The 26,530-nt window shown below is 37.2% G+C and overlaps 1 protein-coding gene across 1 annotated transcript in view; it reads right to left on the minus strand.

The window, feature by feature from the left end:
* NUP205 (nucleoporin 205) overlaps positions 1-26,530 on the minus strand; it is a 51,107-nt gene that overhangs the window by 12,249 nt on the left and 12,328 nt on the right. Inside the window, exons 9-30 of the mRNA XM_084496599.1 lie at positions 24,448-24,564; positions 23,692-23,829; positions 22,251-22,401; positions 21,258-21,463; positions 19,803-19,985; positions 18,169-18,219; positions 17,368-17,577; positions 16,062-16,161; positions 14,467-14,604; positions 14,017-14,206; positions 12,942-13,062; positions 12,346-12,427; positions 11,794-11,958; positions 9,601-9,725; positions 8,504-8,618; positions 7,345-7,494; positions 6,621-6,695; positions 5,720-5,877; positions 4,691-4,771; positions 3,784-3,975; positions 1,850-2,120; positions 1,338-1,436 (exon numbers count right to left, since the gene is read on the minus strand). Of these exons, the coding sequence (XP_084352725.1) occupies positions 1,338-1,436; positions 1,850-2,120; positions 3,784-3,975; positions 4,691-4,771; positions 5,720-5,877; positions 6,621-6,695; positions 7,345-7,494; positions 8,504-8,618; positions 9,601-9,725; positions 11,794-11,958; positions 12,346-12,427; positions 12,942-13,062; positions 14,017-14,206; positions 14,467-14,604; positions 16,062-16,161; positions 17,368-17,577; positions 18,169-18,219; positions 19,803-19,985; positions 21,258-21,463; positions 22,251-22,401; positions 23,692-23,829; positions 24,448-24,564 (3,118 nt within the window). The remainder of the gene's footprint in view (positions 1-1,337; positions 1,437-1,849; positions 2,121-3,783; positions 3,976-4,690; positions 4,772-5,719; positions 5,878-6,620; positions 6,696-7,344; positions 7,495-8,503; positions 8,619-9,600; positions 9,726-11,793; positions 11,959-12,345; positions 12,428-12,941; positions 13,063-14,016; positions 14,207-14,466; positions 14,605-16,061; positions 16,162-17,367; positions 17,578-18,168; positions 18,220-19,802; positions 19,986-21,257; positions 21,464-22,250; positions 22,402-23,691; positions 23,830-24,447; positions 24,565-26,530) is intronic.

Here is a 26,530-nt window from a genome sequence, read left to right on the forward strand (position 1 = left end):
GCTTTCCCAGCAAACAGCCAGGTGGTTGAAATCCCCCAGGAGGATGAGAGCCTGTGAGCATGATGGTTCCTGTAGTTGGAGCAAGAAGGCCTCACCAACAGGCTCCTCTTGATCAGGGGGTCTGTAGTAGACCCCAACCACAAGATGTCCGTTGTTTATCTGGTCCTTAATTTTTACCCACAGGCTCTCAACCTCCTCTTTGCTGTTTCTTAGAGGGAATTCTTCACTATCTATCCAGTTCTTAACATAGAGGGCAACACCCCCACCCTTCTTTCCCTTCCTGTCTCTCCTGTAAAGCCTATAGCCCTCTATGCCAATGTTCCAGCTGTGTGACTCATCCCACCACGTTTCCGTGATAGCAATTAGATCATAGTTTTCTAATTGCACTGTGGCTTCCAACTCCTCCTGCTTGTTTCCCATACTACATGCATTAGTACACAAGCTCCCTGAAAAGGGAGCTGAAATGCTTATTTCTCATGCTGCGTGTTTATGTATAGGAACACACCAGATGTCTTTCATTCAATTCAGCCCCTCATGGGGCAGACTGAAGGATCTCACCCGCATGCAGTTCCTCTTTCCCTCTTCAAATCTAGTTCAAAGCCCTATCCAATCAGCCCTGCTAACTTCAGGACAAAAGTCCTTTTGCCCCTCAAAGAAAGGTGTTCCCCACCAGGAGTCAGTAGACCGAGTGTCATGTAGACCTTCCCATGATCAAGAAACCTGAAACTGTGTCAATGGCACCAGCCTCAGAGTCACATATTGATCTACTGGGTCTGCCCATTCCTTTCAATGTTGATCCCCGCTACTGGAAGAATGGAGGAAAACACTACCCGTGCACCTGATCCTTCAACTAATTGCCCTAAAACCCTAAAATCCCTTCTGATTGCTCTTTGCCACCTCTTCGCTGCCAACTTAAAAAAACGATAAAGAGTAATAATCAGAGGGACGTACCAGGTGAGTGACTCTCCAAGCAACATCTCTTACCCGTGCCCCACGGAGATAGCAGACTTCCCTTTGCCAGGTCTGGATGACAAATTGGGCCCTTTGTTCCCTTCGGAAGGGAGTCCCCTATTACTATAACCCTTCTTTTTTTTCTTGGTGGGGGTTGTTGTGATGCGGGGCATAGGTTGACTTGCCCTGCGCAACTCCCTCAATGCAGATGGAATTTTATCCACATCATCATTTGCTTGTCCACCAAGCTCCAGAGCTTCGGAGTAAGATGGTTTATATCTACATAACCTATCTACTTCCAGGAGACAATTCAACATGCATGAACTATAATTTAGGGTTTAGTAACAATTTTTTCTGCTCTTTCCCAAAGTACAATTGGACCATACCAGCCTCTAAAGTGTCTGGTTCATCTGGTCTCTGGGCAATCTGTAAATAATAAAGCAGCGATCCGTAAAGATGTGTCCTCACTCTCTGGAAGCCACCACCTGTTCACAAGAAGTAGTCATAATTAGAACCAAACAGATATAAATTCCATAACACTATCTTCCACTGACAATTAATTTACTTTTCTGTGGCAGTGCTGGCAGAAATAAAACAGACTTCTACTGTTTGTATAAAAAAGTATTTATGAGTATATTCAGCAAGTTAATGCTGCTACAAACACTTGAATATGAATTTCCCTTTAAAGTTATTTACACGTCTTTCTTCTGTTTGTTCAGAATTCAAAAAAAATGCTTTTTTTTTTTTCTTGCTAGTAGCCTCACTTATAAGGTATCTACAGTAATCATGGAAGATCTACCTAATTGACTGTAATAAAAAAAAAACTTGAGCATTTCAGTCCTTCTTTGTACTCCTCGTGGTTAGAATTCCCATGAACGTAGGGCAAAGGATAACAAACCTGTTTTCAAAATGAAATCCAGCAGCTTTTTCAAGATGATGTGGAGGGAGGAGTCACCAATGGAAGCAAAACCTATGGATATGCTCTCAGAGCCTGGTGATGAGGCAAAAGAACCATCCAGCATCAAGACATATTGGGACTGTCCCGTCATTGGGACTGAAAGTGGCTGTTTCTGCTCTGTTTTCACAGACTGGCTCAGGTGGGCTGTCAGAGTGAACACAGCCCCTGCCACCACTGGCATCAGCTCCTGAGCCGCATCCTCATCCAGGATCTTAAAAGAGAAGAAAAAAAAAAAAAAAAAGACAGAAACAAACAAAAGAAGAAAACCAAGAAGTAGGTAAGTGTGATTTCTTGAGCTATTAAAGCAATTAATTTAGTCTCTCGCAGCTATTTCATTTATGTATTCAAAAGGAATTCATTAATAGAACACTATTTAAAACAAATCAAAATCAGTAGTGTCAGGTGAAACACATCCAGAAAAAAATATGTTGAGCATGTTTTAATCGAGCAGACCATTACCTTTCTGGTTTTTATTTCCACAAATTACAGGCAAGATGATAGTTAAATCTGGATAAGAAACAGGAAGGAATGTGCTGTTGTTTGAGTTGGTTTGTTAGTAAAATATTTAAACTTAAATTAGGGAAAAAACAACTGCTTTTTCAAGAAATTCGCCATTTAAAGAAAACTATTTCTGTTAAAAATGTGAAGATATAATCTATTAAACTCAAAAGAATGAGCATCGAAGAAGCATTTAAGACAACATGGAGAAAAGATAATAGGAATTTAGCATCAGCCACTTTAGTTTTCTTCATCATTTGAAAGATAAACCTGGTATCTTTATCACTGACATTCAAGCAGCTTTCCTTTTAAGCAATGCAGTTGTTCAATACAGTAGATCAATTGTTTTCAAAGAAAAGTAAAGGTTAATGTTTTCTTAAATTAACAAAATTCTCCATTACAGTATTACAGGAAATTACAGTCTGAAATTTGTGCTTTGTAAAGATTTTAGGAATTGATGAAATTATTTTGCCCAGTAAAGGCCTCCCTTTTTTCCCATGTTTTAATTTTGTTCATATAAAAAATGAAACCCACATTCTACTAAAAATATATTTTCCTGAAAGAGTTACCTGAAAACTAATGAAAACAAAAACAAACCCTAAAAGGCTACTTTTTGTTCAAAAAAAAGATGATTTTCATTAATATAAATTCCTCAAAACATAGCTTGTCTATCAAAACTAAAAACAGTATGCCTCTCACAATAAAACAAGAAATTATTCCCCAGCTGACTTAAACAATAGGAGGATTTTTCCTTAAATTTTCTTTGAGAATGGCTGAGTCAGTCATAACTGTCCAGTCCGTCTCAAAAATTATTACTCTATTTCTGCAATAAAAGATCCAGACTTTAAATATTTTAAGACAAAGCAAAGGGTCACGTTCCCAGAAGCCCTTCCAATTTTAAAATCTTTACTTTTTCTACTCTGATGTTTCATTCAACTTTCTTTAATTTTTCAAAAGAAGCTGTGTTATGATTTAAAGAGTGTCATCTAATTGCAATAGATTAGCAAATGCAGTACTGTCTGCTTTCATCACTTCAGTGACTTCTTTTATGTTACTCATCAAATGGGCTGTTACCTTTTCACCCACCCTTTCCAGATCATCATCATACCAGATTACACTAAAATGTCTTCAAAATTCATCAATAAATGGCTTACAGATCACAGTAGCTATGCAAAAATATATAGAGTATCTCCTCTGCCCAACGGCACATTCAAACTTCAGCATAGTAGCAATCAAAAAGCTGAAAGTAATACTAAAGGCAGACAATTTTTTCTTGATTATGGTCAAAAATGCTACTTGAAGAGTAGTTTCTCTTTCATATAAAAAGACATAGCAACAATGCTCAAAGAAAGGGTTGGCTTCCAGTAGAGCATTACCTTGTCATGCACATCCTGTAACAGATCACGGATAATCAGTTGTCTGTCTTCAGCCTGTATAAGATCCTGGGGGCAGGCAGTGAGTATAATTTCCACCAGCTGTCTCCATGACTCTAAAGCATGCCTCTTAGCATGGAGGCACTGTAGCAACTTATTCCGCTCCACTACATACTGCAGGATAGTGTTGATCTCCTGAACACCCATGAAAAAGGAATTGAGTTATAATACTCTAAAAGAGATTAATGACAGTAACAGATTTCAACATTACAAGTTTTAATCTATTAGTAATAGCCTTTGGAAGAAAAAAATAGGTAGGTCTTCTGATTATCAGAAACAAGCTGCCATTAATCATTTTAACAAGATATGCCAATCCAATTCTGAGCTGCTTTTCACAAGGGCTTTTCACCATGAATGTCTCAAGTGTATAGTAAAACAAATAAATATATATATATATATACACACTTTAAAAATCAAAGCAGACAACTGTGAAAAAACTGTTTGTGTATTTTCTTATTTTTAGTGTGAGTCACCTCTCCATCTTTTGATTTTCAAACCCACTTAGCCAATTTCAAATAAAACTAAAAGATGGTAAGAATCTCAAAAAATAATTAAGCATTAAGCTCCTCCGTGTTCACAGAAACTACAGCTGTATAGAAGAAAGAACAAATGAATTGTCGTCCCCTACAAGAGACAGGCAAGATGAACTTGGCTGCTATTGTATGTAGAACAGTATGTTAAGCAGTTTCTCTTATCAAACATTAATATCTTGTTGTTTTTTTTTTCCCCTTAAGAAATTACTAACTCAAATTTCAGGACTCAAATCTGCAAGTTTTCATGGTAAAGCTTACTGCTTGATGGTTTATGATATCCACCAAGAACAACAGTAATTTATTTTTTCTATACTTACTTCCATAAGTAAAGGTCTCTGACCGATTGCTGCCATTCCTTGAAGGGCATTGACTTCTGCAACCAGAACTCTGTGTAGATGCTGAAATTGAAAAGGAATTTAAAAAAAAAAAAAAAACTTTAATCAGGAGAAAGACGTATTTGTCTTCTAAAAGGAGGTAGCTACATAGCAACAGATAAAACTATAATACTAACAAGATTCAAGTTTCATTTATTTTCTCAATTTCTTCCATATTTCATTCTTTAACTGCTTTTGGGAGCTGTCCAACCTCTTCTTGCTTACTGCCCTTCCCATTTTTTGCACTCCTTCATTTCCTTCTGTTCCAAAGTTATGTTCTTTCATCAGTTCTTCTAACACATCACCACTCTCCCTTCTCTTCAACCTCCACTATAGTCTTCTTGTACACGATTAAGGGTTTGTCTCCTCTCAAGACTAAAACGTATTTTGTAATACAGAATAGCTGGTTCCTAATATGGGGTAGCTGTTTTCCTATCACCAGCAAGATTGCTTTGCCATTCTTTTCCACTCCTGCTTTGTCCACTGTCTTTTGGACCACAAATTTTTCAGGACAGTTTATTAAATACTTGTCAATTACTTATCACAATGTGATGCTATGTTAACTGAAGCCTTTAAGAACTACTGCAGTACACAACTATACTATGTACATAATTGTGCACACATATGCAGAACTACACAGTTGTGGGTTGCAGAACAATGAAATAAGGTAGAAGTCATTTTCTGCAATATTATTTGGGTGTTCTGAGATATGAAAAACATTAAAACAGAAAATATTTCCTCAAAGTGTCTTAAACCAACATATCTGTCAGGTGCAAATGTGAAATCAGTGTGTGCAATACAGAAGAAAAAATAACCCACAGTTTGTATAAATTATGAACATCTGAAACAGGTATATTCTTTATGTGAAAAGAAGTTTCAAAGTCTTAATAATAAACTAATTGATTTTAAAAACTAAATGATTATCAAGATATAAATGGCACACATAATTTGAGAACACGAACTACTGCGCACCTTGACGTTGCAGACCACTTGCCCACGTGCGTTCTTGTGTTCACAATTAGCAATGACTTGCTCAATCTGAGTGCGGTCAAAAAAATCCAGTTGCAAAGGCTCTGGAATGTCCTGGCTGAAGTCAATTGAATCCAGAATACTTAAGATCTTCCTGCGTACTGGAAGAGTAATCAATTCAGATTGTAGTCCAAAATATAACAGGGAGATAAAAAAGAAGAAAAAAAGATTAAGAAAAAGATTGCAAATGGGAGCCTATGAAAAGCTTACCTTTGAAAATTCAAATCATAATGTGTGAAGTTTCAAAAGGGAACGTTAAATCTTCAAAAAACGCAAATGATCTCTAGAAGGCACTTAAAAACATTTTCTAGAGCCTTAAATTCTTAACTCTGTTGTTTTCTATTATTCTCTTTTTATGTATACATTTAATCCAACTCACTACTACAAGACTCTAAATTTTGTCTCTTAAAAAACAGGCTGGTTTTCAAGGAGAACCATGCAGTCTTTTGCTGAAACTTTAATACGTAGTAAGAAATCTAAGGTCAATTGCTTGGTATTTATATTCTTTGCCACAAATAAACAAAGACATTCAGTTTAAGCAACCGTCTCACTGTTCTTCCTGTTCCCAGGAAATTTACACACTACCACCTCCCATTTCACCCTTCCACAGATACTTAAATACAGAATACTCTACCTTCCTTCTGAGTCCAATATTTTCCACTCTCCAACCAACTATGTCGAGGTTCTGAAATTCATTTTGTCCACACTAAATAAAATTATTTCATGTATTGCTGCTGTTTTGAAAACCTATTATTTCATTTTTCAGTGTCCCTTCTAGAAGCAGCCCCCAAATTCAGGAACAGAAAATTTTTACAGAGAAATAATCAATGCCCAGAGAGTTTACCTTTAGAGGCAGTATCAAAGTGGAGAAATCCACTGACAGACCGACTTTCATCTTCTATCCCGCCTTCACCATCACCTGAAGCATAAATAACCAAAAGAAATAATAAATAAATACCACCTACTTTATCAATACTGACATACACATGTTCATCTGTGTTGCCCCAAAATGTGTGGAGACCTGTGGCATGCAGATATGTTCTCATGCGTTGCCTGAATACACATGTGGAAGCATTCGGTGTGCACACATCTGTTAACATGTGTTCAACTATATTCCCTGAGAATGTGTGGAAGCCTTTAGCATGTACATGTGTGTTCTCACATGTTGCCCAAAAATACATGTGGAGGCTATTGGTGGGCACATGTGTGTTCGTTTGTATTTACATGTATAGCTTGAAGTTGTATGGGTACATTGACAAGCACAAACATGTTCACACATCTTCCGATGTGTCATCCAAAACCATGTTTGAACAACACTGACAAGCACATGTGTGCACCAAAAACACTTGTGGACACTTAAGCGCAGGCATGGTCACACATACTCAAGCATCTGCCCAACATGCTTGTTCACACATGGTGAGTCCTGCGGCTTATACGAGTGCCTGGAGGCATTTGGTGTCCACATGTGTGGCTTCTACACTTGTCTAGAGGCATCTGGAATACACATGCATTTTGAGAGGGCACAGACACATGTCATGCCATGTGTCATCACAGCAAGTTCTTCTTACCCAAGTAGGGTTTCACAGGCATGTCATCCAGCAACAGATGCAGCAGTCTCTGCGTATGGGAGCGCTGACGGTTCAGCGATGTCACTCGCATTTCTATTGCTGCGGTTTTCATCAACCAGGACATTTGGTTCAGCGTTGAAATCTCATGCTCTGCGTGGAGATAAGAAAATTCTTATAAAACTGAACATAAATAATACTACTTACTCCAAGGAAAGCATTTCTTCATTTGAGAAAGCTTCTAGAACCTATCATTACTTATGAATTGTTCACCATTTGTTCATAAAAAGACTAAGGGATCTAACAAATGCCATTCAATGCACGTGAATATTTTGAAAGACTCATACACAGGCATGGATTTAAGAATATGTACATACAAAAAAATCTGGATGTAACTTGTACTCAAAATCATTGTGGAGAATCTATGAGCAAGTAAGATCTATTATCATTTCAGTGAAAATCATCAGACATTTACCCCTTGTGAGATATCACTTTGCTTTTAAGGTGTTAAGGCTTGAACCTGGGTCTTCAAGGATCTTCGTATTCTATATGAATCTCATTTCCATTCTTAAGTTAACGTAAGAGATCATCTAAAATACTTCCCCCATTCTGGATATGTGCACTTGAAGGTTAAGACTACTGTCATCAAAGTACTGGTGGTCTAGCATCTGACAAACCCAGTATGTGCACTTATGCAGTTTTAAGACGCCTGCCTTAAACATTAAAACAAATCCATTCATTTCATAACTAACATCAGCACCAAATGAAATCTCCAGATCCTTATTTCAAGGAAGAGAAGATAGAAGTGGCTATAACCACCAGCCTTCTACTCCCTCCCATTCCGCATAGCATCTTTTCCAAAATATGCCTTTTTTTGCTGTAGCAAAATCTAAAAAAACTACAACAATAATTAAAAGATAGATAAGGATTTGCTTCTGGAGACTGGATATGCTCCAAACTAACAAGCTCTTTTACAAGAGTTCTGCAAAACAATATGAACTACCTAAGCAGGCAGAGTTCAATAATATCAGAACTAAAAGATTAGCAAAGAGGCAGCAATTAATTCAATCTAGTCATGCTATGTATCTATCTTTCCTCTGGGACTGATAAAGACACAAAGGAGGCATTGAATTTTTTGTCCTTAGCTAAGGACACAAGTTACCTCTGGTAGAAAATGGCAAATACTGCAGCTGAGTGAATAAGAAATCCTGACTGGTCCTGAGGTATCTCATAGTTGGGCCCGAGGTGTCAGCACATGCACACAACTGATAGATCACCTGAAAATCAAAAACAGTAGATACTCATATGGAGTTTATTTCACAAGAAACAAACAAAACAAAACCACCAAAGCAAAAACACGAAAGCAAAAGAAGCATAACTCTGTTTTAATGCTCAAACAGTATTATTACCTTTATTTTCAATAAGTTTTCCAGCAGCCTGCTCCAAAGCACAACATATTGTTTATAACATATATCAAATTACAATTTGAAGGACTATCGGCATGCAGGCATCTACAGCAACTACCCACCCACAACATGACTCTATAAACCCTTTCAGTTTGTTCACTTTACTTAAAAGAAAAGCATCTTTCTTTTTACTCTGCAGGTTCACCAAGACAGGAAACATCATCTTCATCTTTTTCCTCTTCTACAGTATGGCCTCTTCTACTTTTAATTCTACTTTTTTCTACTTATATTTAAAATACTTTGTAGATGTCACAGATTACCCACACAATAAAGGTGTGTGATTTAAGGCCAAACAACAACTAACTTTGCACACATGTCAAATCCAGCCATCTTCCCTGCCTGCTCCCTCTCACTATATTTTATACACACACATCACTGCTGCAGAATAAAGAAGATTATTTTATTTATTTGCGATTATCTGCCATATTACGTCAGCAAAATGCAGTTCCAGATATTCAAAAAAAGAACAACAACAACAAAAACTTGTTACGTGGCCACAAGACACTCAAAGGCTTGCCAAAACTATTTAGATCGCTAGCTTTACAAATACAATCCAATTCCAAGCTCTGTAACGAGTGTAGACTTTTTGGTTTTGGTGTTGTTAGAAGATAATACATTTTTACATAGGAAAAGGTAGATCAGAAGAAGTTCAATATATAAAAAAAATCTGACATCTTTCTTGAACCAAAAAATATTTTCAATATCATCACCATCTGTGTTCATGAACCATGAAGGAGCTAATTTTATTTAAAGTTCACTCTTGATATATGCCAACAGAAAATAGGTTGCATACCTGGTAACAGAGTTCTGCAAGATGAGGAGATTCCTGAACTGCTGTAGGCCCATTCCTTGTTTCAGTACCCTTCTCCAGTATGTTCAAAATAGCATGAAGGCAAGTCCGTGGACAACCCAAAACACCTTCAAAATACAGAAGTAATTTCTTACGTACTTGCCTCCATAATAAATGCAGATTAGAACACAGAATCACAGAAACTAAATGCTTCAGATACCTTATACAGCACCATACTGCTCCACAGAGCAGCAGTGAAAACATCCAGAAAAGATTTCTCAATTAAAATAAAAGGGAGGAACTGCTTTAGCAAAAATCAAATTAAAACATCTGTAGGCACTCTGCAGAAAGAAGACAAATTATGCAACCAAAACTTCCTTAAGAATTTTCTCTTCAGTTCTATATGAAGAGATCCAATTGGCATTTTAATATTCTGCATCAACCAAATGAAAATTTGGATTCTCAGTCCTACACTTTAATTGAATACTCATTTGCCAATTTCAAATGTGAGTTTTAAATCTCTGTATTTAGTCACAAAATGACCGCAATTGTTCAATAATTCTCCTAGAGGCACTTAACACTGCAACCAAGAGGAAAAGGAAAAAAGACTTTAAGACTGAAGCAAAAATTCTGTCACTTTGCATCCATCCTTTATCCAATTATTACTTTAATCCACCAAGCAAGATGCCCTTAAGCAGTGAATGCATCAACAACCACCATTCTTACAGGGGAAATAATTGTCTCTGTTTGGACCCACATCATTTATGCTTTAGTAGGAAATTATTATTCCTAGGCATATAGCTTACGGTCATTCTTTCTTCACATTATTAATGGGATAATTCAAAGCAGCCTGCAAGGATCTTTCACAGCCTGGAGACAAAGACAGTCTCCTATTACTGATCTGACTTATGATACCCTCTAAAATTGTATGCTTGCAGATCAATTATCCATATTCTTTAGGTATAGAATTTCAAAATGTGCAAAACATGGTCTGCCATAGTAAGTTACTTTCCAGATAAAAAAGAGGCTGGTATCTTTCTGTGCCTTTCTGAGACATAAAATAACTCAGACTTTTTTTTTCCAAATGAAATTCAGGTCCTACCTACCCTTCATTTAGAACTAGAAACAACCATAAACAACCAAAATCTGCTGGGAGCAAAGCATCTGACCCAAAGATCATAAGAAATAGGTTTCTATAAATAGCTAAAAAAATAAATCTGTTGATCCCAATGTGTTCATATAAAACATTCCTTAAAATACCTGAGAAAGAATCCTGTACTTCAGATCTGAAGGGACTCCAAGAAATCTCTACTACAACCTACTGCTCAAAGTAGACTCAGCTATGACAGCAGACAGGATAAAGCTCATAGCTTTATACAGCTGGATCTCAACAAACCTCCAAGCATGAAGACTGTATGTCCTCTCCAGCCAACCCATTCCCCTGCTTCACCTTCCTCACTCTGCAGAAGTTTCTTCCATATTTGCTCAGAGCCTCTTTTCAGTTTATGCCCAAACCTTTGGGTTCCCCCAAACCTTCTCTTTTCCATGCTGAAGAAGTCCCATTCTCTCAACCTCTCCTCATAAGCTGACTGCTCCAGCCCCAACCATCTCTTCTGAACTTGCTCAAGTTCAAGACAGACTAACTCACTATCTTTGACAATTCTAGAAGTATCTGAAATGCCATATATGCATATATATGTATACATATATCTTCTGTTAGGTTTTCTTCTACAGTGTTAAAGAGTCAGACTGTTTTCCTACTTGATAATCAATCTTAAATGGGAGTTTGAGGAGGGCCAGAAGAGCACTCAAGTTGTATAACTTGTTCAAAGTCTTGTCACACATAGGGACTTCCTGGATCACCAAATCAATTTTTTTGTATTGCTGACAACCGCAATGCATGTGAACAGTAAATAAATTTATACTTCTCTTCAAAATTATCATTTTCTCCCAGAACTCTAATTTCAAGTCCACTCCAAAATCCAACTTAGACAAAGGATCAAATTCTAAAGCAGTTTAAAATACTGCACCTGGGTTCATCTTATCTCTGAATACAGATTTTAAGGATTAGAACAAGGCCTGTTTTCTTCTTCTTAACATTCAGAGGAACTGGGTCTCCCCGTGCATTTTCTGATAGATATTCTCAGTGTTGGTGGTACAAGAACTGAATGCAAGATCAACTTTTCGTCTTCATACCTGGGTCTTGCAGATTTGTCGTGCTGACAGGTTTCTTGAGCTCATATCCCAAGAGATACAGCGCAAGGCTGGGAGGACTACATTCAAGAGAGGTGATAAGGAGATTCAGAATATGGATCCTTGTCTCATGATGGATGCGTGCCCGCTGCTTTTCAGGCTCCAGCTCTTGATTAAAAAAGATTAGGTGAACAATGAAGTAAAGCAATTGGTTTAAATGAATAATCTTCAGATCCTTCAGATTAAATGCAATAAATGCAAACCATCAGTTTATATTAGTATAGAGGAATACAAAACTAAAGTGTCAAATTACTGCTCTGAATAACACATCCAGAGCAATTTAAATGCTCCTCTTTTGAAAACACTCCATTTATAGCTGTCTCATCATACTGTGGATGTATCTTAACAAGACATCAATGCTTTTCCTTTTGTTAAGGGTGTGTCTCTACAGAACACAACACAGAAAAGGTTTTTTTGACTTAAAAGCCTCTTCTTTCATTAATTTTATTCTATGCAAAAGATAAGTGCAAGTCATATAAGAAATCTTTTACATACCCTCATCTGGATTAATTAATTCTTCTGCATCTTCATTGTCCAAACATTCCACAAACCCAGCCATCAGCTTCTGGCTAATACTCTGTATTCAGCAACGGAAGGATGAAAATGAAGGGGATTTTAACAGTATTAAAAACAATACCTTTCAAAATTCCTTCCATATAGGTTGACACAAGGTCTAGACAAAAATTAACCTAGTAACCTAGTCACTAAGCATGGAGAGTATATGCTAAGCATAGGTTAGCAGAGAGCCACTGAATAGAAAAGAAAAAAAAAAAGAAATCTACTGTTGTGTTACATATGCTAAATTATCCTCAGAGGCTGAACACTATAAAGTCAAGAAAAAGTCTCAGTATCTCAAAGAAGTATCTCTTTTCTCTTCTTCCAAAGCATTCATGGTTTTGCTTTTCATCAATTAATGAAGTAGTCACTTTTCACAATGCCACAGTAAAAAACTTTTTGGGGATAGGTAGAGATAAGATAAAATATTGCTTTAATGTACTTGATCTAGAAACATAGCTTTTAAAGTAACATTACAGAGCACTAGTATTTCTCCAACACTTTGTCTTTCCAGATCCAAATAAAATGGCACTTACCTGATCATGTGTGAAATCACCAACTAGCTTTATCTGGATGTTGGAATTGTAAGAAATACAGCACAAAATCTTGGCACTTTCAAAAGCCAGTTCAGGATTGCTGTTTCCATGATAAAGATACCTTTAAAAATACAAGATTTTTGTAATGAAATTTTTGAGGACTGTAGCATTCCAACATGGCAATGCATAGATGAAGGAGTACTAAAACAGCTGCAAAACAAACTATGTAAGAAATCATTAAAACTACAACAAAATTTTACTCCACATGAAGCAGTTCACACTCTTCCATCAGAAGTATAGGCTAATATGCAGTCTTAATAATCAGCCTCAGAATTTTCAGCATTCTTTTCATACAAAACATACCTCAAGCAATGCAAGATAGTATTAAAAAAAAAAAAATCACAGATCACACAGAAGCAAGTATCATCAAGAACCAAAAGTATCTAAAATAAACTACTACATACACCCAAAATAGGCAAGATTAAAAAAAAGTAATAATTAATTTAATTTAAAGTATCTTAAAAGGCACGTGGCTTTTTTTTTAACTATTAACTATAGTTATGTAAAAAAAGTAATATAGCAAATGAAAGAAAAAATACATACAGAGATCTTGATTTCTCAGAATCTCACTGAATAAAAAAGCAGTGTTGTTTTGTCTGTAAAGTCATTATAAAATAAAACTGTAAATCAGTAAAAATCAGTGTTACAGATTGCTAGCTTGATACTTTTAATATAGAAACTAATAGATAATACTGTAAGACGTTTAAATGGACAACAGCAGCCAAAAGAAGTTTCTGATTGTCTCCTACTCTAAGCAAAACATTCAAACTGTGACAAACTGAAAACTATACCCCAGGAAATCATTGCACATAAGGCAAATTGTAAGAAAAAAAAAAAAAAAAATATATATATATATATATATATATATATATATATATATATATATATATATATATAAATGCAGATTCCAGATTCCAAATCTTGAGAAGCACTGCTGGCTGTTAAAATCAAAGGACCAGGATCCAATCACTTCTGTGCCTCCAAAAGTCCTCCCTTCTCAGTACTTTGTACATACCTTGCAATATTCACCACATGATCTGCCTTTTTAGTGCGAGGATTGATTCCTTGAAGCAGCTGCTCCAGCGGTGTGACAATAAGGGAAAGATGGCTCTCCCGCAACAGATCCATAAAAAGATTCTCCTTCTGCAGGGTCAAGTTTAGAAGTGCAAGGCAATATTGTACTGCTTTCTCTAAATGTTTCTTCCCTGTGCAGTACACAAACAATAACGAACCATAAGAAAAAGAAAGGATCAATTAAAATAGGCCATGTTCATAAACCTCGTTCACCATGTCTTATACCACGAAAGAATTTGTCAGTTATTTACTGCTAGGAAAATTACCCACAAAACACTATTTATATATGCCAGAAAAACAAAATCAAGTTGAAGATATGTGAAATGTCAGCTTTAAATCCCACTTCGTATGCTTTTTAACTTCACCTGAAAAATAAATTCGAGGCACATACCAGGAAATGGAGCATAAGTATCAAGCTGCTTAACTCCTTCTTCCAGCAAACTAAGGGCCAGTTCCAGCATTGGGGACTCATTCAATAGATGATACATCAAGTTGAACCCAGGTGGTTTATATGCTATTATTTCTTCTCCTAAAAACAAACAAACAAACAAAAATTATCAAATAGAAAAGACTTAGCTAGCCTGAGTTGGAAAACAGCAGTCCCTGTTGCTATAAGCAACATCTAAATTGACAAAACATACTGCATAGACAGTCTTCACAGTTTTTGTTCACGCATAAGCTATCTAGGTAGCTTAGAAAGTTTGCAGAGAGCAGTAACGGTAGTTACCATTACTTTTCAGAATCTACTCACACAGTTTCAACTTTAAATCATTAGAGTCTCCCTAGGTTTATCTGGCCTTGAATTCAAATCAACGATAGGACTCTAAACCACATTGGAGCTATACTAAATGGTTTCGTGTGACTGAAAAATAACTGAAAAAAGTTTACATTCCCCAAAACCGACACGAGGGAGAAAAGCATTTCCAGAAACCAAAGCTGAAACACTGATGCTCACAGTACACAAATACTTGCATGTCTGCTACAACAACACATGCTGAAATGAAACTACTAGCCTGGAACACAAAGACCCTAAATAAAACAAAAGAAACGCAAAACTCAAGACTAATGTTTGTTTTATCTAGGCTCCTAGTAAATTGGGGGGGGGGGGGGAGCAAGAGAGCAGTCAGAATCATTTCTTAATAGGCAAATGAGAATGAAGGTGCAGATTCTTTTGACATCAAAGACAGCTCAAACAAACCCTTTCCCTCTCTCCTTTTTCCATTATTTTGTGTTTGTGCTTCCCCTTAACATGTCAATAGACATGCCATTTCACTGTAGACACAGCGAATCAGTTCAAGAAACAGATCTAGTCAGAAAAATTGTTTTTAATCCATTTGTCCAATATATCACATAACCCACAAATAACCACACGAGCTGAAGCATTAGCTGAGGATGGGAATGAGCTAACAGAGATTGTTCAAGACAATTCAATGCTAAAAACTGTTTGTTAAAGGACAGGACACAGAAACCTCTCCAGTGAGCTTGCCAAAATCTGTGAGTGTCTTAAAGTTGCTGCTCACTTCTGAAGTGATTCTGACAGCTCTCTACTGCTACAGGAAATCATGAAGCACCAGGCTGGCATTCAATGTTAAGAAACTTTGTATCAAAAACAATCTGCAGCCCAAACACAGTTCACATAAGCCTTATAATAAGGCAATAGCCATTTACTGTGGTCTTATTAATTCTGGACAACCATTCAAGCGTCATATACTGTTTTTAACCAAATCAGCAATTCAAGAGAAACACAAATTCTCCTAGTAGAGCGTGAGAAGCTGGAAACTGCTGATAGCAAACTCTACTGAATTGACAGCATAGCTCCTCATAGTACGTGAACATTTTTTGATTGTCTTCCTATCTCATTGCTCTGACCTAGCTTTTTGCCTGCTTACTTGCCATATTAAACAGGATCACAAGACAGAGGCAAGAGATCAAAGTAAGTTCCAGCTCTGTTTGTCAGAATGAATGTCAGTGAATGAACAAGTTAACCTTGTAACTCCACATATTGGTCCACGAAGTCTTCGAGCTGAGGTTCGTAGTCTCGCAGCAATTTGTAAAACACTTCCAGAACAACCTCAGCTACTTCCCACTGTGATAATCACAAAATGAAGAAAAATCACATATGGAATATGACTGATACTGCAGCAACAAGACAAGGATGACAAAGAATGCAAAAGTCACTGCAATGAAATACTGCTCAGATGTATGGCATGACTGTCTAAAGTACTATCCCACAACACTTTTTAATCTATCACAACAAATAATTTGAATTGCCAAGCTTCCTTTTCAAATTAAAATGGAACACTAAAACAGATTTGTCTATTTTGTCTATTTTGGAGCTAGACAACAGCCACTGTTCTCTCCTCATCTCTATCCCGCCAGTCATCCCATCACAGAAGGCTATCAGATTGGTTAAGCATGACTTCCCCTTGGTGAATCCATGCTGACTACTCCTGATCACCTTCTTATCCTCCACATGCTTAGAGATGACATCCAGGATGAGCTGCTCCATCACCTTTCCAATGACGGAGGTGAGGCTAGCTGGCCTGGAGTTTCCTGGGTCCTCCCATCTTGCCCTTTCTGAAGGCTGGAGTGACACTGGCTTTCTTCCAGTCCTCTGGCACCTCCCCTGTTCTCCACAACCTTTCAAAGATGATGGAGAGTGGCTTAGCATTAACATCAGCCAACTCCCTCAGCACTCATGGGTGTATCCCATCCAGAACCACGGATTTTTGGGGATCGAGTTTGACCAATTCATCTCTATCCATATCTACGTATTAAAACGCTACCTTTATGAGCAGCCTGCTCTTTTAGGTAGCTGAAGGTCTGTCCCTAGCAATAGACTACTCACAGTACCAGGTTCAGTATAACTCTTATCCCTTCCCTTCTTGGCTTTTTCAGAAACAATCACTGTCAGAAACATTTAGCTTTATCATAAGGCAATGACTTTCTGTTTCTTCTTTTTCTACATCTTTTAACATTTTTGCAGTAGAGTTGCAGAATTCTGTATTTATAAATCTGTATTTGCTATCATATAAACTCTTATTTTTCTTAGTTACTTTATACAGGCTCCTTAGAAGTAGTCCATAGATCCTGTTGACACGTTAGTTGAAAAATTACCTGTTTACAGAATCAAAGCACTCTGCGAGGACCCAGGTTATCTCTCCTGCATCAAACTTGTATATGCTACAGCTTTCCAAACAGACCTAAGCTGCATCAGTGATCTCAAATTATTTTAACCAGTGCATACAAAAAAAATAAAATAAAAAAAAAAAGATTTTCAAGAAATTATTACTTTTTCAGCAGCTCTCCTGTAAGCTCTGGTGCGGAATCGGAGAAACACAGAGTCCCTGAGGAACTGGAGATAGGGATCAAAGCCTGGTGGGCGGAGACCTGCTCCCAAGTTAGAGGGGAACGAACTCTCCACTAGCGTGCTGATGAGTCGACAGAAGGCACGGGTTAAAGGATATTCCTCACATCGGGACTCAATCTCGTTCAGCTCAACCTTCCCGAGAGGACAGCAAACACAGGAAGATTAAAAACAGATTTTGAGTGAGAAAGAAACACGTGAGAACAAATAAGATAAGGGCATCATCTATGAAGTACTTTACAGTGTACTGATTTTGCTATGCTTTTGTCCACTGTATATCACAAACAAAGCAAAAGCAGTGAAGCAACATTACTCTCAGTTCAGTTCAGCAACATACTCTTCATTCATTTCTGAGTTAATAGGAGATATGCCTCAGCATTGAACTGTACACTGCTTATATTTACCATTTTTATTAAAATGGAAGTGACCTGCACTAAGATGTAATAAAAGTAACTCCAACTTAGGCAAATAGGAAAATCTGGGGATGAAGCATTCATAAGGAACTTGAGGCACTGCTCTGCTACTAGCACTATGCTGCACTAGATTCATAAATGAATAACATTTTCCAGAAATTACAAAGAGGCCTGAGAGTAAATTGGGAAGCTGTGAAAGCACCTATTCACAGGGTTTCCCGTGCATACAGTAGCAGATGCAGCCTCTCCAAGTTTTCCCTGTACTCATTTGTAGAAGATGAGAAAGGCTACCTAGGGACAGAGAAACCCTTACCTCAATACCAATTGCTTGTCTCTGGCCTGGACTTCTCACAGTTTGTAGTATCTTCAAAACATAAAGAGAAAAGAAAACATACAAACGATATGTTTCACATAATCAAAGTGTATCTCTATCACTTCTATCAGGACTAAAAGGCACTCATCACTCTGCAGCTGTAAGTAGCAGTATTGTATATCCTCTTAAAAGCCAAAAAGCTAAGCGTTGTCTGTCTGAAAGGCTGGATTACATACTGTACACTTGAATGCTTCTAGCTTTACACCCTCAAAGATCTGCACCATGCTTATGGTTAAAACAAAGAACAAAAGTCCTTTCACATTTAAATTTTTCTTCATCTTTTGGTCAGGGAAAAGACATTTGTTATCTCTTACAGCAGTACATTTTAGGGAATATCAAGTTAGGAAGCAAAGGTGAGCATTGAAAATACTACTACTATGATAAGATGTCATTCTTGCTTGTGTCTTTTTATTAGCGATCAACACTAAGCCAGTAGTTGCAGCTCAAAAGCCTCATGTTATTCCAAACAAACCAAAAATGAGTCTGAACCATAATACAAACTATAAAACAATCCCGCTCCCTTACGATTTTTGAGTTAACCATGCTGAGAGCATTTTTGATATCAGTCTTCTTCAGAATTCATATTTATTTTTTTTCTCTGAAATCAAGAGAAAAGAGAAAAAATAATTTTCTAAAAGCTGGGCTTTTAATACCCACCTGACGTTTGCCATCTAGCTGTGAAAGTTGGCAAACATGCTGTTACAGAATCACAGAATGGCTGAGGTTGGAAGGGACTAAACTCTGCACCACTGAGCACAACCCTCTGAGCTCTGCCATCCAGCCAATTACCAATCCACCTCACTGTCCACTCACCCCTAGGCCGCACTTCCTGAGCTTGTCTATGAGGATGTTATGGGAGACAGTGTCAAAAGCCTTGCTGAAGTTAAGGTAGACCACATCCACTGCTCTCGCCTCATCTACCCAGCCAGTCATCCCACCACAGAAGGCTATCAGACTGGTTAAGCACGACTTCCCCTTGGTGAATCCATGTTGACTATTCCTGATCACCTTCTTACACTCCTTGGAGATAACCTCCAGGATGAGCTGCTCCATCACCTTTCCAGGGATGGGGGTAAGGCTGACTGGCCTGTAGTTGCCTGAGTCCTCCTTCTGTAATTGCTAATAACAATTAACTTTTCCTCTGAAAATTACATGCCTTCAAGTGGAGCTTTTTATACAATTCTTTCCTTTCATGAGCACCACTAATAGAGGGAGAATATTGCACACAAAAAAACATAACAGAAAAATACATAACCTGCAGAACATTTATTACTGATGACAAACATGGAGGGGAGAAAAAAAAAACTTATGGAACATACAGGACGGTCTGTTAAAAAAGATGTTTACATAAAAATAAGCACAGCCAATGAGATCTGCAGCACAAAACCATGCTGTCATTTTCAAAATTGCTTCAAAATAATACCTAAGTGAAAAAAAAATTTATATTCAACAATGGAAACACAAGAATTTAGTAGAAAGTGCAATACAATTGCTACAAATGCACCTTTCAAACACACCAACAATTTCATCAGATTGGGTTGCTATAGTTATAAGTACCGAAAATACAAAAATACCTGGGTGTATTCCAGGGATTGCCAGAGTGAAGCAGCTATTTCAGGAGATTTTCCAAATGCAGTCAGGGTTTCTAATAGCTCCGCTTTCAAAATAGGAGGAATGCTGCACTGCAGAAGTCCCAGAATGACCACCACTGGTGTCCACTGAGGGTGCTCACAAAGAGCCAAGCGAGCATTCTCACTCTGCAGAGTTCAGTGTAAAACAAAATTGCACGTTAATATTTTGAAGATTATTCATGTACTGTAAGGCCTAACTCAGAGTTCAGTATCAGCAATGAGAATTCTGCTTTGTACAAGTACATAAAACATCAGAAGAATGGCAGACTTTACCAATGCAAACAATTTTCATTCAACAAAAAGCCCAATTTAATGATTTTCTAGTACTGAAACTTTACCTAAAATTTTACTGAAGTTGTCCCTATCCACAAAGAAAAGTTATGTGCATAATAGATGTTGCTTAGGATAGCCGATTTTTAGACTCATTTGAGACTCTCAGATGAGCCACTGGATAGGGACAGGCTTCTAGTCTCATCAAATGATAATTCCCTGCATCCTTAGATGTTTACTTCTTCACAGGTTATGGTCTGATGATGCTAGGAAATATGAATTTACGAGTTCCTTCTTCCCCACTCATCCAATGCTGACAGGACAGCTTACATAGGTTACTGAACTAATCTGGCCTTCCAGAGGAACACCCCACCACCAACCACACCCCCAAAAAAAAAGATGATTTTTAAAAAGCCCAGTTAGTTTCACTGATCTGCCTTGTGTTTGTGTCAGTAAAAACATCTTGCAAAAACATCTTGCTAAATCACAGAACTTTTATGTTAGTATTCTTCAAACCTCTACCCTGTAGACTCTGCTGGGTACTAAGGAGTCGAGTTCCACACTGTTCAGCTATCCAGATAATTGACAATGTAAAATCTGTATTGCAGTTTGTCTCTTAAAATTCCTCTTCCATCCAATTCATGGTACATTTTGCATTAACAGTTTAGGGACATTTTAAATCTAACTCTGGAGGCAAGTTTCACAGCTGGTCAGTTTCCTTGCCAAGTTTCTACTCTTCCCCTTGAAAGTCTTCTATTACCTCTGTTTATTTTAAAACTCAAAATTACATGCAAAGAACTTTCCTGCTCTCTAGGCATTTCTTCTGAATAGATCTCACTTCTGAAAGACATAGTTGTGACAGCAAAGCGTCAGGAAGGCTAGAAAATCAGTAACATTGACAACACAGGAAAAGGTGCCACCTCTTCCCATTTCACCCTGGCTGCATGTTTGGTCCTAACAGTTTTTTCTGATGCTTCCCATACTTTTGAAGTTCATTAATCAAACAAAAACAACTGCTAGTTAAATTTGCCCTAACCATCTTTCTGGTGAAAAGAACTTCACAGACGAATGATGATCTGCAAGAAAAAAGAAAACGTATTCAAGCAAAACAAACAAAACCTTACTTACCCAATTTACTATAACTGTGGTCAGCTGTAAAAAGGCAATTAATCCATCTTGTTCTTTCTGTGTGATTCCTCGAAGAGGCAGGTGACGATACTGGACGCTGTCTGCACTTGGCAGGTCTTTCCTTAAGTGTTCGTGATAAAGCATCAAAGAGTGGAAGAAATGTTCCCAGGAGACAGGACTGCCACCTGTTCCTTGGATGTTTTCCGCTAGAAAAATGACAAAAAGGTCACAAGATTTTGTTTTTACTCTTTCACAGGGCGACCAGGAAGGTAGTTAAATTTAAAAGGAAATCTTTCTTATCTAGAGCAAACAATGTATTAAATTCAAAGAAAAGCTCATGTTGCTGAAATTAGTGGTTCTGTTGCTTTGCTGGGGGAGTTGTTTGTTAATAGAGACATGAAGATACTAAGATGAAAAGTCAGTAGAAACAAGTATTCTATGAATCACAATGTTTGTAGCACTACTTCAAAGTGTTTTTTTTTCCACTTTGATCAATGCAAAATTAATGCAAAACATAGGACTGACCAACAATCCTTTCTGGGTTCTGTTAGGATTTATTATACATGTAGGATTTCTCAAAATGCTCCTGGAAAAACACAAAACCAAACAAACAAACAAAAAAGCACCAGCTCAGGAAAGACACCTATATTTAAAAATACATAGAACTTGACTTGAAAATATTAACAATTTTATATTTTACATTGAGCTATACTGATATTCTACATCTCATGTGTTAAGACATGCTGCCTTAAAACCCCACTATTTGCTTACACGAATTATTTGCTAAGGTTCTCAAGAAGTTTTATTACCCTAATCAGTCTTTTTCTTTTTTTTTTCCAGATTACATTCCAACTGAAGCCTTCCAATTTCATCTTTGAAATGACCAAGTCACAGTTCAGTTCACATGATTTACTTTTTTATTTATTTATTTTTAACTTCTTTACATTAGCAGGAAAAAGAGAGGAGAAAGAGCTGAAGCATCACTTTTCTTACCATGACTACTGCCATTGACTTTTAGCAAACTAAAGCAGTAATGAGCACACTGAGGCCCACTAGCCAGTCCCCGCAGCATTTTCAAGTATGGGATGTAAATTGTGGAGGGAAGTAGATCTCCCATTTGCCTAACAAACTTCGACAAGACAACCTAGAACAAATAAAGATCAGTGTTTAAAAAAAAAAAGAGTGTTTTCTTAAAATAGTAGACAGCCAAAGTCAGAAAACAGATCCTAATGTAATCATGGTGGGGGTTAGCAGAAGGCAAGGAATGACAACTCCCCCAAAAATTCTTTTGTTTACTGGCCTAGTCAGTTTCACAGAATCACAGAATGGTTGAGGTTGGAAGGGACTCCTGGAGATCATCCAGTCCAACTCCCCTGCCAAGCAGGGTCACCTCAAGCACATTGCACAGGATCACATCCAGGGAGGCTTTGAATATCTCCAAAGAAGGAGACTCCACTGCCTCTCTGAGCAACATGTTCCAGTGCTCTGTCACCCTTACTGTAAAGAAGTTCTTCCTCATATTCAGATGGAAAGGGAAATTTTCCCTGAAGGTGAAAATTACATGTCTAAGAGGAAACAAAATCATTCATACTAATGCAAATATAATACACTAAATCTCCCATTTTCTAGCCTTCATATTTACTTCAGCTCACAAATGCTGCACAACGATATTATTAGCACACTTCACAGTGCAATCACTGTAAGTGTTATTGGGCATGAACTCACTATGCACGTCACATCACTGAATAGTCATTCACATGCACTGTGGCTCTTCCCAGGACCATATCACAGTGTCTGCAGATTGCACCAGGACCAGACTTAGCTGCCTGTTTTCCAGGCGGGTCTTGGGATGCATGCAATATCCTAGGCACTGCAGAGTTGTTCATAAAGCACTGAAGGTTGATAGTATCCCAGTTATCCAATATTCTCATGATTTTTTACCCCTAGATACTATCAGCTCCATTTATTGTTTTTTGTTGTTGTTGTTGATTTTTTTTTAATAGTTAAGAAATTTTGCTTCTCAATTAAGGCAAAAGAGATCATCAGACAGAAAACACAAGAGCAGTGTTAGCAGAATATCCTGAGCAACTGGGACAAAATTGGCCTAAACAGAATTTTTAAAGAGGTTAGACTCTCTCTCACTAAATTTCTTGACAACTTTGAACGACGGGTAGCAGCTCAGCTTAGAGCAAGCAACAATAACCATGTGATGCAGAGCAGGACACATGCAGACAAGTCATGGATAAAAGAAAATAATGTCTGCTTTGAGGCTAGCTGTAATAAGGATACAAAACATTTGGGTTTTTTAACCCTTACTATTGTAGAAATTGCTATTGCTTCAAACTGCACCTTTGATTAATTTCAAGTTACTAGTAATTACTCAAGAAAATCACTTTTTTCACTTAAAGATGTAAAACCGGTAAATGTAGATAACCTGGCGCTGAGGAGGTCTCTGATGAGCTACTCCGAGGTAGGACCCCATGACGGTAGATGTCTGCAAAGGCTCTGATGGACACCAGTATTCAAGGGCAAGTTCCAGATTAAAAGGGTCTTTCCTGTACAGTTCAGCAATCTATCAGACAAAAGAGGATGACCAAAAAAATTACCAACTATGGAAAGATGAGAATATTATTTCAACAACAAGCACTGCTTCTAGATAAGCTAAACATGTCTGAGACACAAAGCATACCACACCTGATCCGCTATTCCTTAGAACTCTCTGAAAAATGACACCTGCTAAATAGCAACAGCAGAACAAATGACAACCAGATAAATTCAAAAATCTTAATTGAACAGGTAAGAATTTTAAGAATAAAGGCTATTTCTAAGTTACATTAAAATAACACAGTTTAAGAAAACAGATATGTTAAGATAATCTTACTACAATTTACATTTTAGATATTTATAATTTTGTAAAATAACTTTGGCTCAAGAATCCTTCCACCAGAAGAAACAATGCAGTATTTACTCACTAAACATTTATGAATTGACACTTTATTAACATCAGAAGCCAGGGCAGTTTTCTGGAAAACTTATAGCAAGTGTCTGTCAACATTTGGTTAAGAAAAAATTCCTTTTATCCAAAAAGTACAAGATCCAGCATTTTATCATTCAGATACAGATTTTCTAATGAAGATTGAAAGTCACAATCACTTTTTGGCATAGTAATTTAGGAGAAAATAGGGCTTACTAAAAGCATTAAATGCTCCAGATCTCTCCGAAGGGAAATAGGTGGATCATTACCCATCTGAATACTCATATGAATCATGCGAGCATCTTCATCAGCACGGTTTCTCAGCTGTTTCACCTACACAATACATGAATTGGAGAAAAACACTGATCTATATTTAGGTAAGAATGAGCAGGGCAACAGAAATAACTGAATTACCTGAACAGTTTATTAAAAAGTAAGAAAGGAAGTGAACTTGCACATACATGACAAGAATATTTAACAATTTTATTTATTTATTGTAAACAGAGCCTACATTCAAAGACATATTCGATCACTTCCTTACTGCCAAGGCCTCAGTTCATACCAAAAGCCCCAAACTTAGCCTATGGGGGTTTTCCCAACTGACTTCACCAGATCCTCTGGTTTGGCCACAGAACGTGGATCCTTTTCCTCTTTTTACTTTGAAAGTTATATAGACTTAGTTAGTTAGACTTCAAACAAAGTTAGATTATGATTAAAAAAGAGTGAAGAGGAATGAAAAACAGCATGAAATAATGTTTTTTGTATAGAGACCTATGCATTCCACTTGTCTTAGCTATTTAAGGCTACTTCTAATTACAGCTACTTCATCTTCTGAAAAGTTTTGTATTCATGTAATTACTTTGGACCCAGGAAAATTGTCTGTTACAGCCAATAGCATCACCACATGTCAACAAATACAGTAGTAAAAAAGAGAAAAGGAAAGGGAAGAAAAACTGCAGCAGTGGAAAAGTCCTTTAGTCAGTGTCTCAGAATTCTTTGTGTCAAAAAAGACCAGTTACTAAACAAAATCCCAGCTGATTTAATTTTAACATCAAAACGCCTTTCACAAAGCACCCCACAAGACGCTTAAAGAAAGCAAACAGCCAGGGGATGAAAAGTTCAGTTTTGTTACATATTAAACAGACACTGAGAAACAAGAAACAGAAATAAGCAACCAATTCAACACAACAAAAACTAAAACATAGTGGTGCCCAACAGATACTAGTTCATGGTTCTATAATGTATCTTGAATTGCAAAATTGAATGAGCTACAAAAGAACTGACTCATCTCAAAAACTTAGCTAGAACTAGAGATAACTGCAGAAAGGGTCAGGGCAAAGTATCTAAATTAGTATACTAACAAAATTAATACAGGGATAAAACAAAGTGTTGATAAGTGAAATAGTGCATTATCTAAACTACTAAAGCTAATTATTGAGTCCCAAATGTAATGCTCTCAACCAAAAGATTTAACCAAATCATTACTGGCAAGCAGAAAATACACAAAACCTATACAGAAGAGTTAAATAAAATGTTGGCCTCTTATAATCTTCATCTAGTTTAATTTAAATCTACATATACCTAAAAATAAAAAGAATCCTGTAAGGCAGACCCTTCTATTTACCTAAAATTTAAGATTCAGTAGAAATAACTCCGCACATAAGCAGTAACAAACAGCAGTAACAAACTGCAGGTGGACAAAAAAATCTCTTCTAGAGCCACATCCCAATTGTCTAACAAGTCTTTCCTCTAAAAGAACTAGTACTGGCCTCTGTCAAGCAGGAATGGTCAATGTCACGAGTCAATAGTCAGATTTTTGCTCATAAACTGTATTACAAAATCCTATTTCTAATGAAGAATCTCTTCATATTTAGGCATTAGGTATAACTAACTGCAGACCTAAACCAAAGCCAAAAACTGAAATGGTAGAGAAATACTTTGCCGAGGCCTCCAATTCCACAATACAATGAAGGAGAGAGATTGGAACAAAACCAACAGACAGCCTTGGGATTTTCACACAGTTCTGTGGGATACAGGAGACGGGGTCAGATGTGCTTTTAAATCTAGGACTGACCTCAGCCTGGGTCAGTCTCCAACTCTTCCACCTTGATTCAGAAAACATACCTACATCTCTTCCATAAAAGTTGGTATCAATACAGGGACATATTTCATCTTTGGTAAAGCAACAGCATCTTCAGAACTACCTCATAAAAAAGTTTCCAGTTCCAAATGTGTTAGAACTTGACTGTTCAAAGAACTTTCAAAAACCGTATCTCACATATTCCTCAAATTCAAAATG

Source organism: Aythya ferina (genome assembly GCF_964211825.1).
Source record: "Aythya ferina genome assembly, chromosome: 1".
Taxonomy (NCBI): domain Eukaryota; kingdom Metazoa; phylum Chordata; class Aves; order Anseriformes; family Anatidae; genus Aythya; species Aythya ferina.